Genomic DNA, 15,966 nt, shown 5'->3' on the forward strand with positions numbered 1-15,966 from the left:
TATGACTGTACTGTTCTGAGAACAACATCAACACTGATCCACTGTAAAAAAACAAACAACACAGTTTGTTTACCTCTGTTCGACTAACTTGCCAGCCAATACTTTTGCAATGGAGTTCTTCGAGCGCAGAGGCTCTCCGTCTGTATGGACACAGACCTTTGCCTTTTTAGTTCCGTGTACCTGGGCGCCCAATACCACACTGGCAGTACGTAATGGGTTGTTAAAAAAAGCACATGGTTTGTTGATGCAGGCGCTCTTTAACTGGATATTCAGTCAGTTCTTGTGAGACCATGGTGGTACCATTGTAAGTGTGTCTGTTTTATTATTTGATTCCATGGACATATTTGTTCCGGTGATCTTGAATGCTTTCAGGAAAGCAATTAAGTGCGGACGCAAATCTGTTGTAGCTCAGTTGAAATATTCCACAATGCAAGCACTTTCTTATAGAGAAAACATAATTGTTCAACACTTCAATGGGTGTGTCTCTGTTCTTTAACTTGGCGACGATCTTGCAACAACGTACCAGCATTGGCTTCTGGTTTAACTTTGACGAGTGGACCATCACCCAAACGTAAGTTTTTGTTTTCTCTCGAACAAACGACCATCACACTTGTATTTAAAGAGCCGCAGCATTAATTTTCTTAAAGGCACCTTCCTTCTCATGTAGCTCATCAGGTCAGCCATCACAGATCTGTCCAGCTCTCTACATAGGATAAGCAGGGATGGCCAAATCGTCCGCCCGGTCGCCAGGGGCGAGTAACAAATCCGCCGGGCTAGTAAAAACCGGCTGGCAACTCGCCCGGCTGGCCAGTGACAATTCTCGTCAAATGGAACATGTTTGGTTGTAGAATCGAGTTTCCAGATGCAGCAACTTTGGTATGTACCGGGCCAGCGAAATTTCTGGCGGGCTAGTGACTCTCTTGCAGTTACTCGCCCGCCTGGCGAGTTAAACTTTTGGGATTTGGCCATCCCCGGATAAGCACATCCTTCAACTTGAAAACTTACCAACATTCAATGGCCTGGTTGCTTCATGTACAGAGAAGCAATTTTGTGTTTGCTTATGTATGTCAATCTGCTAGATGAGTTAAGCAAAACTATCCAACTCTGCACAGTGCGCATCCACGCTATTAATTAAATGCAGGTCAGTGTCAGAGTTAAAGGACGATCTTATTCCATGCAAAAGGCTTGGCAGATCTGTAGCGGTCAATGTGATTGTGTACGCGTGAAGGAAGATGCTTTTAAGTAAACATACCACGGAGGACAAAAACAAACCAACACAAAATGCTATAATTCCTTTCTTTTGGAATCCAATATCACTTTTGGCGAGTAATAATCTGTGGACTAAGATAAATGTTACAATGGCATTACTGTACCATTTCCCGCTCCAATCAAACACCCAGCAAACACTACGGTGCAAACAAAACAGCATACTACACACTCTGCACAACAGTACACAGCCAGGCTCCTCCATGACCCTTACATATAATGCAACACTTGAGGGACCAAACCTGCATTCAACAGAATCACAGTCAAAACTTGACGGGTTCAAAACAAGTCCAAAACGCAAGTCACCGACAAACTACTGTTTATATTGCGCTGACCCAACAAACAAGATCACAAGCATAGGTTATTTTAAAATCCACACTCAAAGAAACAATTAGACTCCAACAATTTCTGTAAAAAGGGTACACTGCGACAGGACGATTTTGACAATAAACAAATCCAAAGCTTGTAGCCTTGAAAAGGTTTTACGAAAATCAGTCTCTCAAAATTAGTCGCAATATGTACCTTCAACCTGTAGCACTGTTGCCTGTCTTCAACATTCTGGTTTGGCGAACTCAAAGAAAAAAGAGTCAGTCCTCGTTGAGGTCGTCGTCATCATCAACATCGTCTTTGTAATCGTCTTGATCGCGGTCGTCGTCGTCGTCATGATCATCATGGTCATCTTCATCGTCATCGTCGTAGTCGTCGTCGTCGTCGTTATCGTCACTAACATGCTGGACACTTGTTGTTGTTATTATTGATTCCGCATTCATGTAACCAACAAATCACTTCTCTCCGCGTTCTTGCTGTTCAAAGATGGGCACGGTTTCCGAAGCCTTTTGCTATTGTTGATAACGATTACACACATCCAACGCCTTAGTCCTTGGTCAAACAGCCATCGCACTCCTTTTTGATCAGTTACACAACATGTTTGTTCTTTGTTACTTTCTTTAAAATGACCTTTCAATGTGTGTTCGTACTTGTAACGTATATTCACATCCAACGAGTATACGTTCTTGTTCTCTTGTTCTCTCCCTAGGGGGACGAATGGACAAATCCCATCACTAAAACATGATCTGTTACAACTTTATGCTGAAGCGTTTTCCGAAGGTGTATTCTTTCAATAATGTGTCGCTCATAACATTTACTCACATCCATCGAGTATACGCATTAGTCTTCTTCTGTCGGTGAGAATGCTCTTGCCCGATTTCTCCAAAGATGTTTCTTTCGACTTCGCAAACTAATTAGTTCGACTCCGCGCCCAAAGAAGATGGCTTGCCGCTCACGACATCCATACTTGGCAATTTAAGTCATAGTCGTTGTCTAAGTATCAGCAAAATCAACAGCAGGAGTCCCAGACAATTAAACACCGACAGACGGCATACTACTTGTTCAAGGAAAAACAAAATGAGGATAAAAACGAGTGTTTGCGAGGGTTCTGCTTTCACTGTGCTCGGTGAGAACTGTCTCGTCATCTACATTAAACAACAAAACTGTGCTGGCAAGAAATGTACGTACGTTTACACGTACTGTACACATACACATACATTCAATGCTAAAACGAGTTTCCAGTGCGTAGCGTCAGTCACATGTTCACATCTTTCTCGCTATCTCTGTTTTTCAGGTCTTTGGTCGATCACACACAGTATGATGTGGGGTTCAACTGCAATGTTCTCTGGCTACAATACAATCATTTATTTTTGGCAGCCTCGACAATTTGGCTTGATTTATTTTCATCTCCAATCTCACAAACCCCCTTAACACACACACGGCGCTTAAACACGGACTTTTTTCGTTAGTCATTGTCGACCTCTCTTGGGTTGTTCGAGAGCCTTCAAACAGTTGAGATTGTTCAAGCGCTTCCCCTAAGAATCTCCCTAATCACACACTCTTTTCTCTTGAGTCACACGGGCCTTCTTTGCCAATGCTAAACTTCTACCGTCGTGTTTCTTTCCAGATCTTGTGTCAATCTCATGATCTGTTTTTATGCAAGTTACAGCATTCGTGATCTGTATCTCTCAAGATCTTACAGTGTCTATCTCCCTTTTTCACCAGCTCTTTTTGTGCAACATGTATGGCTTAGTCGACGTCAAATTCTATACCTTGGGACGCTTCGATCTGAAGTGTGCGTTTGGTTGCGATGGATGTCCCCCTTTTCAATCTCTCTCTCTATCTCTCTCTCTCTTTGAACAAGATAGTCAACTTCACCCCGGGGAAAAGAAGGAAGGAAGGAAGGAATCCGCTCTTCTTCTTCTTCTTTCTTCCTCCTCCTCAACGTTGTTGACAAAGAAACAAGTTAAGCTACAAACTCAAGCATTCGCCTCACACCGGGGTTGTCCGACGCACGATGTCTATAGATGGCGCGGTGGCCCCGATGTAAGTATCTCCGCGGGGCTGGTGCATTTCCGCCGTGGTGGAGATGGTGTTGTCCGTGCCGTCGCGCTGGAACGTGTAGTTGGACAGCTCGTGCGACGCGTCGGAGATGGGCGTGTAGGTGAAGTAGGTCTCTGAGCGGCTGGCCGACGGGTCCCGCGACCGGTCGCGCGACTGAGACCGGTCTCTGGAGGCGGGTTGGGAGGCGGAGTGAGCGCAGTCGGCGCGGTCCCGGGTGGGCTTCCTGTATCTCCACGTCCCGGGACCTCCCCCGGCGCAGCCCCGGTCGTTGTGCTGGGCTTTGAGGGCCTGCAGCTTCTTGCGCTGCGCCTGCTTGTGGCGCGTGATGTAGAGGTAGACGGCGAAGACCCCCGAGAGCTCGGTCAGCACGAAGGAGCCCACAGCCATGATGAAGGACGACCCGTACGTGTAGATGAACTTGGGCTCCTCGATGGACGCCCGCGGCTTGTTGCCCACCTCCTCCGTGATGCTGCCGATGTAGAGGATGATGCCCACCAGCGTGCACAGGCCTGGAACATAGTCACATACGGCGTGAGAATAGTACTTAATCAGACTGTAACTTGTACTTATGGGGCAAACAAGACGTAACAAAGTGCACACATTCAGCAAATATGGTGGATGAAGCCCAGCAACGTGCACAAGGCTGCAAGTGTTACACGGTGACATACGGTGTAAGAAATGTAGTTATGATCATACTGTAAATGCAAAAACAAAGAGACTGCCAACGATTTCTTGTTTTTATATTTAGTCAAGTTTTGACTAAATATTTTAACATCGAGGGGGAATCGAAACGAGGGTCGTGGTGTATGTGCGTGTGTGTGTGTGTGCGTGTGTGCGTGTGTGTGTGCGTGTGTGTGTGTGTGTAGAGCGATTCAGACTAAACTACTGGACCGATCTTTATGAAATTTGACATGAGAGTTCCTGGGTATGAAATCCCCGAACGTTGTTTTCATTTTTTTGATAAATGTCTTTGATGACGTCATATCCGGCTTTTCGTGAAAGTTGAGGCGGCACTGTCACGCCCTCATTTTTCAACCAAATTGGTTGAAATTTTGGTCAAGTAATCTTCGACGAAGCCCGGGGTTCGGTATTGCATTTCAGCTTGGTGGCTTAAAAATTAATTAATGACTTTGGTCATTAAAAATCTGAAAATTGTAAAAAAAAATAACAATTTATAAAACGATCCAAATTTACGTTTATCTTATTCTCCATCATTTGCTGTTTCCAAAAACATATAAATATGTTATATTCGGATTAAAAACAAGCTCTGAAAATTAAATATATAAAAATTATTATCAAAATTATATTGTCCAAATCAATTTAAAAACACTTTCATCTTATTCCTTGTCGGTTCCTGATTCCAAAAACATATAGATATGATATGTTTGGATTAAAAACACGCTCAGAAAGTTAAAACGAAGAGAGGTACAGTAAAGCGTGCTATGAAGCACAGCGCAACCGCTGCCGCGCCAAACAGGCTCGTCACTTTCACTGCCTTTTGCACTAGCGGCGGACTACGTTCAGTTTCATTCTGTGAGTTCCACAGCTTGACTAAATGTAGTAATTTAGCCTTACGCGACTTGTTTAATCATACTGTTAAACAAGGCGCAACAAAGGGCACACATGCTGCAAATAAAGTGATTGACCGCTACTATCGTCCACAGGCCTGTAACACAGTGACATACAGCACGAGAAAAGAAGTTATTCAGACTGAAGCTTGTACCTATGAAAACAAGACGTAATAAAAGTGCACACATGCTTCAAATATAGTGGATGACAGCGTGCAAAGGCCCACAGTGACAGACGGCATGAGCATAGTATAATCAGAATGTATAGCTTGTAAATATGTGAACAAATTTAAACAAGTCGCGTAAGGCGAAAATACAATATTTAGTCAAGTAGCTGTCGAACTCACAGAATGAAACTGAACGCAATGCCATTTTACTCGTAGCATCGTCAGGCCACCGCTCATGGCAAAGGCAGTGAAATTGACAAGAAGAGCGGGGTAGTAGTTGCGCTAAGAAGGATAGCACGCTTTTCTGTACCTCTCTTTGTTTTAACTTTCTGAGCGTGTTTTTAATCCAAACATATCATATCTATATGTTTTTGGAATCAGGAACCGACAAGGAATAAGATGAAAGTGTTTTTAAATTGATTTGGACAATTTAATTTTAATAATAATTTGTATATATTTAATTTTCAGAGCTTGTTTTTAATCCGAATATAACATATGTATATGTTTTTGGAATCAGCAAATGATGGAGAATAAGATAAACGTAAATGTGGATCGTTTTATAAATTTTTATTTTTTTTTACAATTTTCAGATTTTTAATGACCAAAGTCATTAATTAATTTTTAAGCCACCAAGCTGAAATGCAATACCGAACCCCGGGCTTCGTCGAAGATTACTTGACCAAAATTTGAACCAATTTGGTTGAAAAATGAAGGCGTGACAGTGCCGCCTTAACTTTCACGAAAAGCCGGATATGACGTCATCAAAGACATTTATCAAAAAAATGAAAAAAACGTTCGGGGATTTCATACCCAGGAACTCTCATGTCAAATTTCATAAAGATCGGTCCAGTAGTTTAGTCTGAATCGCTCTACACACACACACACACACACGCACGCACACACGCACGCACGCACATACACCACGACCCTCGTTTCGATTCCCCCTCGATGTTAAAATATTTAGTCAAAACTTGACTAAATATAACAAAAAAGTGCACACATGCTTCAAATATAGTGGATGACAGCGTGCAAAGGCCCACAGTGACAGACGGCATGAGCATAGTATAATCAGAATGTATAGCTTGTAAATATGTGAACAAATTTAATTAAAAAAGCGCACAGATGCTTCAAATATAGTGGATGACGCCCACCAGCGTGCAAAGGCCAGTACCACAGTGACAGACGGCGTGAGCATAGTATACTCAGAATGTATAGCTTGTAAGTATGTGAAAAAATGTAATTAAAAAAGCGCACAGATGCTTCAAATATAGTGGATGACGCCCACCAGCGTACACAGGCCTGTAACACAGTGACAGACGGCGTGAGCATAGTATAATCAGATTGCATAGCTTGTAACTATGTGAACAAATTTAATGAAAAAAACGCACAGATGCTTCAAATATAGTGGATGACGCCAATCAGCGTGCACAGGCCTGTAACACAGTGACATACGGCGTGATAATAGTAGTTAATCAGACTGTAGCTTGTACCTATGGGGAAGAAAATATGCACAGATGCTGCAAATATAGTGGATGACGCCAATCAGCGTCCACAGGCCTGCAATGCAAAACATGACAGTCTTAGTAAGATAGTAAGAAGAACGGGTGTCCATCGTCAGGCTGAGGGCAGGCCATTGCAGGCTCCGAGACGATAGGTTCGGAGGTACGTGGGTAGGGGTTGACGGTGGGGGTGCTGGGGGGGGGGGGGGGGGTTTGGATGTGGAAGCGTGGGGGGGGGGGGGGGGAGGGGGGATTACTGAGGCTACCGATGTATGGGTTTTACAGCGAAAAGTCTCAGCCTGATACTGAGCTAGAGTATTTTGGCATCAGATTGCGCAGTAAGGATAAAAGGAGAGCAAAACCGAGTAATCTCTTATACACATTATCTTTGTGTCAGGTTATTCTTTATAATTAGTACTAGGTTGTATTCTGGGAATAACCTGTCGTATCTAGAATGTCTTCTGGGCTGCGTGTGGCTGCGAAGACCTCCAGAAGCAATTGAATGTTGTTGTTGTTGTTGTTGTTGTTGTTGTTGTTATTTTTGTTGTTGTGTTTGTTTTTGTTATTGTTTTATTAAAAAGAAAGAAAAAAAGGAATAAAACGCCGAGTAAATGTTCGAGAAGGAAAGTGAATCAATCCATTCACAATTAAAAACGTACATAGATCAATTGAATGAATAATAAATGAATAATAAATCAAGAAAGTCACATATAAAAAAAAGTACAATTTGTTGTCAATAAAAACTCTTACTCCAGAGTGCGACAGTACAGAAGAAGACGCTCCGAAATAGTGAAGGCAAACCACCATGCACGGAACCACAATTAAACAGAAATAGATTGACTCCCAGAGTGGACCTGGTATTAGTTCACAGATGCTGATTCAGGAAGCAGATAAAGGTCACCAGTGTGTACGAACCAGGAATACGAAGAAACGAAGTAGAACAAAAAGAAACAAGTCGCGTAAGGCGAAATTACTACATTTAGTCAAGCTGTGGAACTCACAGAATGAAACTGAACGCACTGCATTTTTTCACAATGACCGTAGTCCGCCGCTTGTGCAAAACGGAGTGAAACTGTCGAGCCTGTTCAGCGCGGTAGTGGTTTCGCTGTGCTGCATAGCACGCTTTTCTGTACCTCTCTTCGTTTTAACTTTCTGAGCGTGTTTTTAATCCAAACATATCATATCTATATGTTTTTGGAATTAGGAACCGACAAGGAATAAGAGGAAATTGTTTTTAAATCGATTTCGGAAATTTGATTTTGATCATAATTTTTATATTTTTAATTTTCAGAGCTTGTTTTTACTCCAAATATAACATATTTATATGTTTTTGGAATCAGGAAATGATGTAGAATAAGATGAACGTAAATTTGGATCGTTTTATATTAAAAAAAATTATTACAATTTTCAGATTTTTAATGACCAAAGTTATTAATTAATTTTTACGCCACTAAGCTGACATGCAATACCGAAGTTCGGCCTTTGTCGAAGATTACTTTACAAAAATGTCAATCAATTTGATTGACAAGTGAGGGTGTGACAGTGCCGCCTCAACTTTTACAAAAAGCCGGATATGACGTCATCAAAAGTATTTATCAAAAAAACGAAAAAACATCCGGGGATATTATTCACAGGAACTCTCATGTCAAATTTCATAAAGATCGGTCCAGTAGTTTGGTCTGAATCGCTCTACACACACACACACGCACAGACAGACACACACACACACATACACTACGACCCTCGTCTCGATTCCCCCTCTATGTTAAAACATTTAGTCAAAACTTGACTAAATGTAAAAAGACTGGAGAAAAAAAAAGTTTGGATGAGACGCTATTATCAACAGTGAAAGCAGACTAGTTCTATTCTGGTCTTATTGATCAGCCGAAGATGCACCAGTATACACAGACGTTCCTGAGTGTACATAAGAACAGTGTGGCTAAAACTAAACACGAAAATTTGACTGAGGCTGTATTCCAAGTGCTGCTTTCATCACGTTGGTTTAAATAATTTATTCGGTGAATATAGGGTGTCATGTATAAGTACAACGGAGTCATTTGGAAGCACACACCATGCTATGCTGATACTAAGCGCGACCTTGTAGTTTACATCCGAAGTTGAAAGTCTTATTCCTGACCAGATAATTGTCTGAAATCATAAAGGAGGCGCACAGTTCATTGTTATGGTTGGAAGAATGACTCACCACACACCACGAATACCTTAAAAATAGCGTTTAGCTTTCAATTGTCCAAAGTTTAAACACTGTGCAAAGGCACTCTTCCTAGACAGTAATCTGTGATGCTCCATGTCTTTACCTCTGATACTTTCTACTGTTTTGCTCCTGACAGCAGCAGAACTTGCTGGCATAAATGGCTAAATTGCGGACTTCATTTCGTAAAATCAAACGGGTTTCGTCTGCTCGCCGTATATCTGCCTACCAGACAGTAATGGGAAAATATCACAAGAAGAATCATGACTCTGACGCTGAAGAGCAGGCCGGTTCCACTAATGTCATTCAATTAATTCATTATCATAGTTATGGAGCATTCTTGAGTAAGCCATCGCAGGGGCGTCTCTAATAAGCTGGAGCAAATGTCCCTTGGAGTTCTTTGGTAATATTGCCACGAAACGTTTATCAAATGACGTCGCAAACAGAATATCTTTAAATGTTCAAGCTAACACAGCACTGAAACAAAAAAAATAAGGCCAAAAAAAAAAATTGTCTGTTTAGGGTAACCCGACCGACCCTATCGATTTGGCGCCGACCCAAAAACTTTTTTTTGATTTCAAAAACAAAAAAAACAAAAAAAAGAGGTAAAAATGCTAAAAAGAGACATTTGGCGTTTCTTTCTCTCCCTTTCTCTCTGTTTTATTTATACGTTAGTTTTGAAACATGTATTCATCAAATATAAGAAGTGAATGTTCAGCCAACATAGCATTTACAAAAAAAAAAAAAAAAAAAAAAAAAAAAAAAAAAAAAAAAACTTTACCTACCTACCGACCCTACTTTTTTTGGTCATGTTACCCTAAACAGACAATTTTTTTTTTGGGCCTAACGTGACTTTGCCGAGCAAGCATTGCCTAGGTAGCAGCCGGCTCCCCATTATGGCATATAAACCGGCACGGTTGGTCTAGTGGTAAGGCGTCCGCCCCGTGATCGGCAGGTCGTGGGTTCGAATCCCGGCCGGGTCATACCTAAGACTTTAAAATTGGCAATCTAGTGGCTGCTCCGCCTGGCGTCTGGCTTTATGGGGTTAGTGCTATGACTGGTTGGTCCGGTGTCAGAATAATTGTGACTGGGTAAGACATGAAGCCTGTGCTGCGACTTCTGTCTTGTGTGTGGCGCACGTTATATGTCAAATGAGCACCGCCCTGATATGGCCCTTCGTGGTCGGCTGGGCGTTAAGCAAACAAATAAACAAACCCCCGGCGATATAGTTACAATGGACAAATGGAAAGACATTGATTTGTAGGCAAACACTACATGTTGCGGTGAACATCAACGCAAACTCAAACGGAATCAACTGCACATCAATCAAGCTAAAACTAATGTAAAAGGAACCGACACAGGAGCGAAGATAAAAAGAATACGTCAAGCGGTCTTTCACACACCCCGTCCTCCACCTTGGACGCTATCCAACACTCTCTTCTCAATGTCAGCAAAGGCAAGACAAGGCTATCACAAGAATGAGTTAGTTGTACCACTCCAACTTTGAACAGAAGTAAAATGCACACAGACGCAAGTTATACGATTTAGTCTACAGTCGAAAGGCATGGTTGAGACGGTTAACAAGCCAAAAATATATGCATGGTGACTTAATACATTGCAAGCAGAATACTCAAGAAAAATAGCCAGGAAAACTATAACTATCCCTTACAATAAACATAAAATAAATACGGCTTATGTGTCATTGCCCTTGAGGGGAGGGGGGAGGGGGGGATACCAACCACCTAATACATTGCAGAACTGTATCCTTAAATCTTGCCCTCGGACATGTCAGTTCCAACAGAAAGACGGACGGGGAATACAAAGCCATGCCGAGGTCTCCAAGGGCGAAGGGAAGCACAAACAAGACTACAGTTCGATAACACAGCAATTTCCCCTGCTTTTATTGTCCAGCCGCGCTGTCATTCAAGAGACAGAAAGTCATCAGCTAAGGCTAACTTCGAGTCGCATGTGCTCCTGCTCCCCCCCCCCCCCCCCCCCCCCCCCCCCACTCCGCCACTTCCCCATTCTTCCTTCCTCCCTCGCCCGACCTCTCCATCTCCGCCTACATCCTCCCCCGCTTGTGCCATCCTTGGCCACAATTTGTATCTCCTCCCTGTTATTTCCCTTCATTTCAACCAATCAACTCGTCTTGTCAGTTATATGTTCCTCCTCCTCCTCTTTCTCCCCAATTCCTCCATCTATTTTGATTTGTCATGCCAGTTTTGTTTTGTCTGCCTTCTTCTGTCTCTCTCTCTCTCTTTCCCCTTCCTGTGTTCATTTTGTTGGTCTTTCCTTTGTCTCACCTTGTTTATTTGTGTTTTTTTGTATGACTTGACAGTTATCGTTTCCTTCTCCACTTTTTCTCTCATTCCTCCGTTAATGTTGTTTGTCCTGTTAGTTATATATATCCTCTTGTTTCTACTCTTTCTTCCTCCTTCCTCCGCCTGTTTTGTTCGTCTTGTCGGAGGTAATGTCCTTCTTCTAATTTTGCTCTTTCTCTCCTTCTTCGTTTATTCTATCCGTCTTGGTAGTAATATGCTACTCCACCTTTCTTCGTCCACTTTGTTCACCCTTGCTTTCTCTCATTTAGGGTTATCCTCTTCTTCTTCCGTCCACTTTGTTTTTCCTGTCAGTTATCTTTCCTCCTTTGTTTCTCACATCCGTCCATGTGCCCCGTCCTGAGAGTTACCCTTTTCTCTTTCTTCTCGTTCTCTCCCCTTCTTTCGTCCATTTTGTTTGTCCACGTAGTTGCCTTCATCCACTTCTTGTCATTATCTTTTTCTACCATCCATTTGGTTCGCCTCGTCAATTATGTATTTCAGCGAGATTTTCTCTTTCCAATCTCCGTCCATTGTGTTTGTCTTGGCAGTTATCTTTCCCTCCGTCAATCTTTTGTTCTCCTCTTCGTCCATTTCTGGTTATCTCCACTTTCCCCGTTTTCTTCGTTTGTGAGTCTTCCTATTTCCCTTTTTCTCCCTTCTCTGTCTTTCTTCTTCTTCTGTCCGTTTTTTAATTTTTTTTTAATTGCCAATTGCCTTCTCCCACTTTTTTTCTTATTTTTCATTGTTCATCCGATTTTGTTTGTCTTGTCATTTATCTCTTCCTACTTCATAGCTTCCGTTCTTCATCTTCAATCCATGTTTTTCCTCCCGACAGTTATCTTCTTTCTTTTCCTAATCCCTGCTTCTCCCGTCAGTTTTGTTCATGTCGTCACGTGTTGTTTCCATCCTTATCTCTTTCTAATCCCTGCTTCTCCCGTAAGTGTTGTTCATGTCGTCACGTGTTGTTTCCATCCTTATCTCTTTCTAGTCCCTGCTTCTCCCGTCAGTGTTGTTCATGTCGTCACGTGTTGTTTCCATCCTTATCTCTTTCTAGTCCCTGCTTCTCCCGTCAGTTTTGTTCATGTCGTCACGTGTTGTTTCCATCCTTATCTCTTTCTAGTCCCTGCTTCTCCCGTCAGTGTTGTTCATGTCGTCACGTGTTGTTTCCATCCTTATCTCTTTCTAGTCCCTGCTTCTCCCGTCAGTGTTGTTCATGTCGTCACGTGTTGTTTCCATCCTTATCTCTTTCTAATCCCTGCTTCTCCCGTCAGTTTTGTTCATGTCGTCACGTGTTGTTTCCATCCTTATCTCTTTCTAATCCCTGCCTCTCCCGTCAGTGTTGTTCATGTCGTCACGTGTTGTTTCCATCCTTATCTCTTTCTAATCCCTGCTTCTCCCGTCAGTTTTGTTCATGTCGTCACGTGTTGTTTCCATCCTTATCTCTTTCTAATCCCTGCTTCTCCCGTCAGTGTTGTTCATGTCGTCACGTGTTGTTTCCATCCTTATCTCTTTCTAATCCCTGCTTCTCCCGTCAGTGTTGTTCATGTCGTCACGTGTTGTTTCCATACTTATCTCTTTCTAATCCCTGCTTCTCCCGTCAGTTTTGTTCATGTCGTCACGTGTTGTTTCCATCCTTATCTCTTTCTAATCCCTGCTTCTCCCGTCAGTGTTGTTCATGTCGTCACGTGTTGTTTCCATCCTTATCTCTTTCTAATCCCTGCTTCTCCCGTCAGTGTTGTTCATGTCGTCACGTGTTGTTTCCATCCTTATCTCTTTCTAATCCCTGCTTCTCCCGTCAGTTTTGTTCATGTCGTCACGTGTTGTTTCCATCCTTATCTCTTTCTAATCCCTGCTTCTCCCGTCAGTTTTGTTCATGTCGTCACGTGTTGTTTCCATCCTTATCTCTTTCTAATCCCTGCTTCTCCCGTCAGTGTTGTTCATGTCGTCACATGTTGTTTCCATCCTTATCTCTTTCTAATCCCTGCCTCTCCCGTCAGTGTTGTTCATGTCGTCACGTGTTGTTTCCATCCTTATCTCTTTCTAATCCCTGCTTCTCCCGTCAGTTTTGTTCATGTCGTCACGTGTTGTTTCCATCCTTATCTCTTTCTAATCCCTGCCTCTCCCGTCAGTGTTGTTCATGTCGTCACGTGTTGTTTCCATCCTTATCTCTTTCTAATCCCTGCTTCTCCCGTCAGTGTTGTTCATGTCGTCACGTGTTGTTTCCATCCTTATCTCTTTCTAATCCCTGCTTCTCCCGTCAGTTTTGTTCATGTCGTCACGTGTTGTTTCCATCCTTATCTCTTTCTAGTCCCTGCTTCTCCCGTCAGTTTTGTTCATGTCGTCACGTGTTGTTTCCATCCTTATCTCTTTCTAATCCCTGCTTCTCCCGTCAGTTTTGTTCATGTCGTCACGTGTTGTTTCCATCCTTATCTCTTTCTGATCCCTGCTTCTCCCGTCAGTTTTGTTCATGTCGTCACGTGTTGTTTCCATCCTTATCTCTTTCTAATCCCTGCTTCTCCCGTCAGTTTTGTTCATGTCGTCACGTGTTGTTCATGTCGTCACGTGTTGTTCATGTCGTCACGTGTTGTTCATGTCGTCACGTGTTGTTTCCATCCTTATCTCTTTCTAATCCCTTTTCTTCAATGGATCCCTTGTGTTCTTCATGTTGTCTATTTTTGATCACACTTTTTCCGCTCTACCCTTCTCAATTTCTCACTGACTCTTCACGATTGCTTCTATGCACGGGGGTCCAGTGAACAGTTCCGGGCCCGACAAGGACGGTGTTGACTTTCGAGACTAAAATAAGTTTACCTTTCAGCATGTTCCTTTTGGACCTCTCCACACACTTGTTCTTCCTGTGCCTCAGAGCCTCGATGCCGTTGATGCAGACTCGTTTGTCTTGTAACAGTAGCAAGTTCTCAACGGCAGTAATGACGTCATTGTCCATTTCGTAGTGCTCATCCCTGACATTCCGCTTCATGTTTGGAAATAGATGTTAGTATAAGGGTACAATCTCAAATCCGCATTTATGATTTGTTGCCAAAAGAAACAAAGGTATTTGGGGCAGGGCCGTTGTCTTCATGGAACATTACCCCTTTTTTTAGAATTCCTCGTTGCTTAGGCTTGGTGTATGGAATATAATTCATCGGTTACTGCCTCACCTTTTGAAAGAAAGTCAAACAGGAATGTCCACCCTGCGTCCAATAAACTGATGCACACGTGCATTGTCTACTAGTAAATATCAAACATTGGTTAGAGTCGACACACGGTGATACATGCGCCCTGTGAGCTTGTTCAAAGAGCTGATGTTACTAAAAGAAAATAATACGGAACTCTGGGAAACTGTTAAGGCGATGCGTGGCACTAAAATTAAACTTGAAGAATACACGGAATAACCTAGTTTTCAGGGTAGTTATTGAAGTGACTTATAACAATGAATGAAAAACTTGTAAAAATGAATGGCCACAGATTGCCGTTGTTATGGAAACAGCCGCCATATTGGATTTCTAGGAAACTGTTTTACAGTGGCATCATACATAATAAATGCATGATATTTGACACAAAGATACACAAGACTTTTATCTACAATCATATTGAGCGATTTTTTGACAAAAGACTACAGTTGAATTTATAATAATTTTTGTAATAAGGATTAATGAATTTTTAACCACATATTCATTAATCCTTATTTCAAAAATTAATGCAAATTCAACTGTAGTCTTATGTCAAAAAATCGTTCTATCTGATTGTAGATAAAAGTATTGTGTACCTTTGTGCCAAATATCAAACATTTCTGATGTATAATGTTGCTGTAAAACCGTTTCCTAGAAATCCAATATGGCGCTGTTTATGCCAGTTTCCATAGCGACGGCAATCTATGTCCTTTAGTTTTCGCAAATTTGTTCTTTTTTATAAATCACTTCAATAACTACCCAGAAAACTAAGTTACTCCATGTATTTTCCAAGTTTTATTTTGGTCATTTTAGTGCCGCTCATTGCCTTAAAGAGAAATCACTTAACTACAAGTGCGGCAATCCTGCAAATCTTGTTGCATATTACATAACTTCTAAAATTAAAGATGAATCATAGAGTCACTGCAGGTGTGCGATAAATTTTGGGCATGGCAAGGGTTTAGAAAAAAGAAAAGAAGAAATGAAAGATTAAGCCTCTCAAAGTCTTGCTTGCCGAGGGATTGGAACCCGACCATACAGCACTAAAGGTCCGAAGCACTATCGACTGAACCTTCATAAAGGTACACAACCTATGCTTACCCACGTTTTCCACTTTTAAAACTGGTTAGAAGCCAAACGTCACTACAGTAAGGATTCTTTCGGTGAAATTAAGTAATAATTTCTGCCTTTCTGGTTCTCTCAAAGTCTGTCTAGACTGCTCTGAGATGACCGTCGTTGCTTGGAAGGGCGTGAACACAAATTCAATTACAGAAGTGTTCTCTCTCTCTCTCTCTCTCTCTCTCTCTCTCTCTCTCTCTCTCTCTCTCTCTCTCTCTCTCTCTCTCTCTCTCTCTCTCTCTCTCTCTCTCTCTCT

General features: G+C 42.1%; 1 protein-coding gene across 1 annotated transcript in view; it reads right to left on the minus strand.

The window, feature by feature from the left end:
• The window catches only part of LOC138954987 (voltage-dependent calcium channel gamma-8 subunit-like), a 15,553-nt gene extending 1,152 nt beyond the window's left edge, over positions 1-14,401 (minus strand). The window contains exons 1-2 of the mRNA XM_070326722.1: positions 14,233-14,401; positions 1-4,166 (exon numbers count right to left, since the gene is read on the minus strand). The exon at positions 1-4,166 is cut by the window's left edge and continues 1,152 nt beyond it. Coding sequence (XP_070182823.1) covers positions 3,586-4,166; positions 14,233-14,401 — 750 coding nt within the window. The 3' untranslated portion in view covers positions 1-3,585. The remainder of the gene's footprint in view (positions 4,167-14,232) is intronic.
• Between the last annotated feature and the right edge of the window lie 1,565 nt (positions 14,402-15,966).

The sequence above is a fragment of the Littorina saxatilis genome, linkage group LG2 (genome assembly GCF_037325665.1).
Source record: "Littorina saxatilis isolate snail1 linkage group LG2, US_GU_Lsax_2.0, whole genome shotgun sequence".
NCBI classification, from domain to species: Eukaryota; Metazoa; Mollusca; class Gastropoda; order Littorinimorpha; family Littorinidae; genus Littorina; species Littorina saxatilis.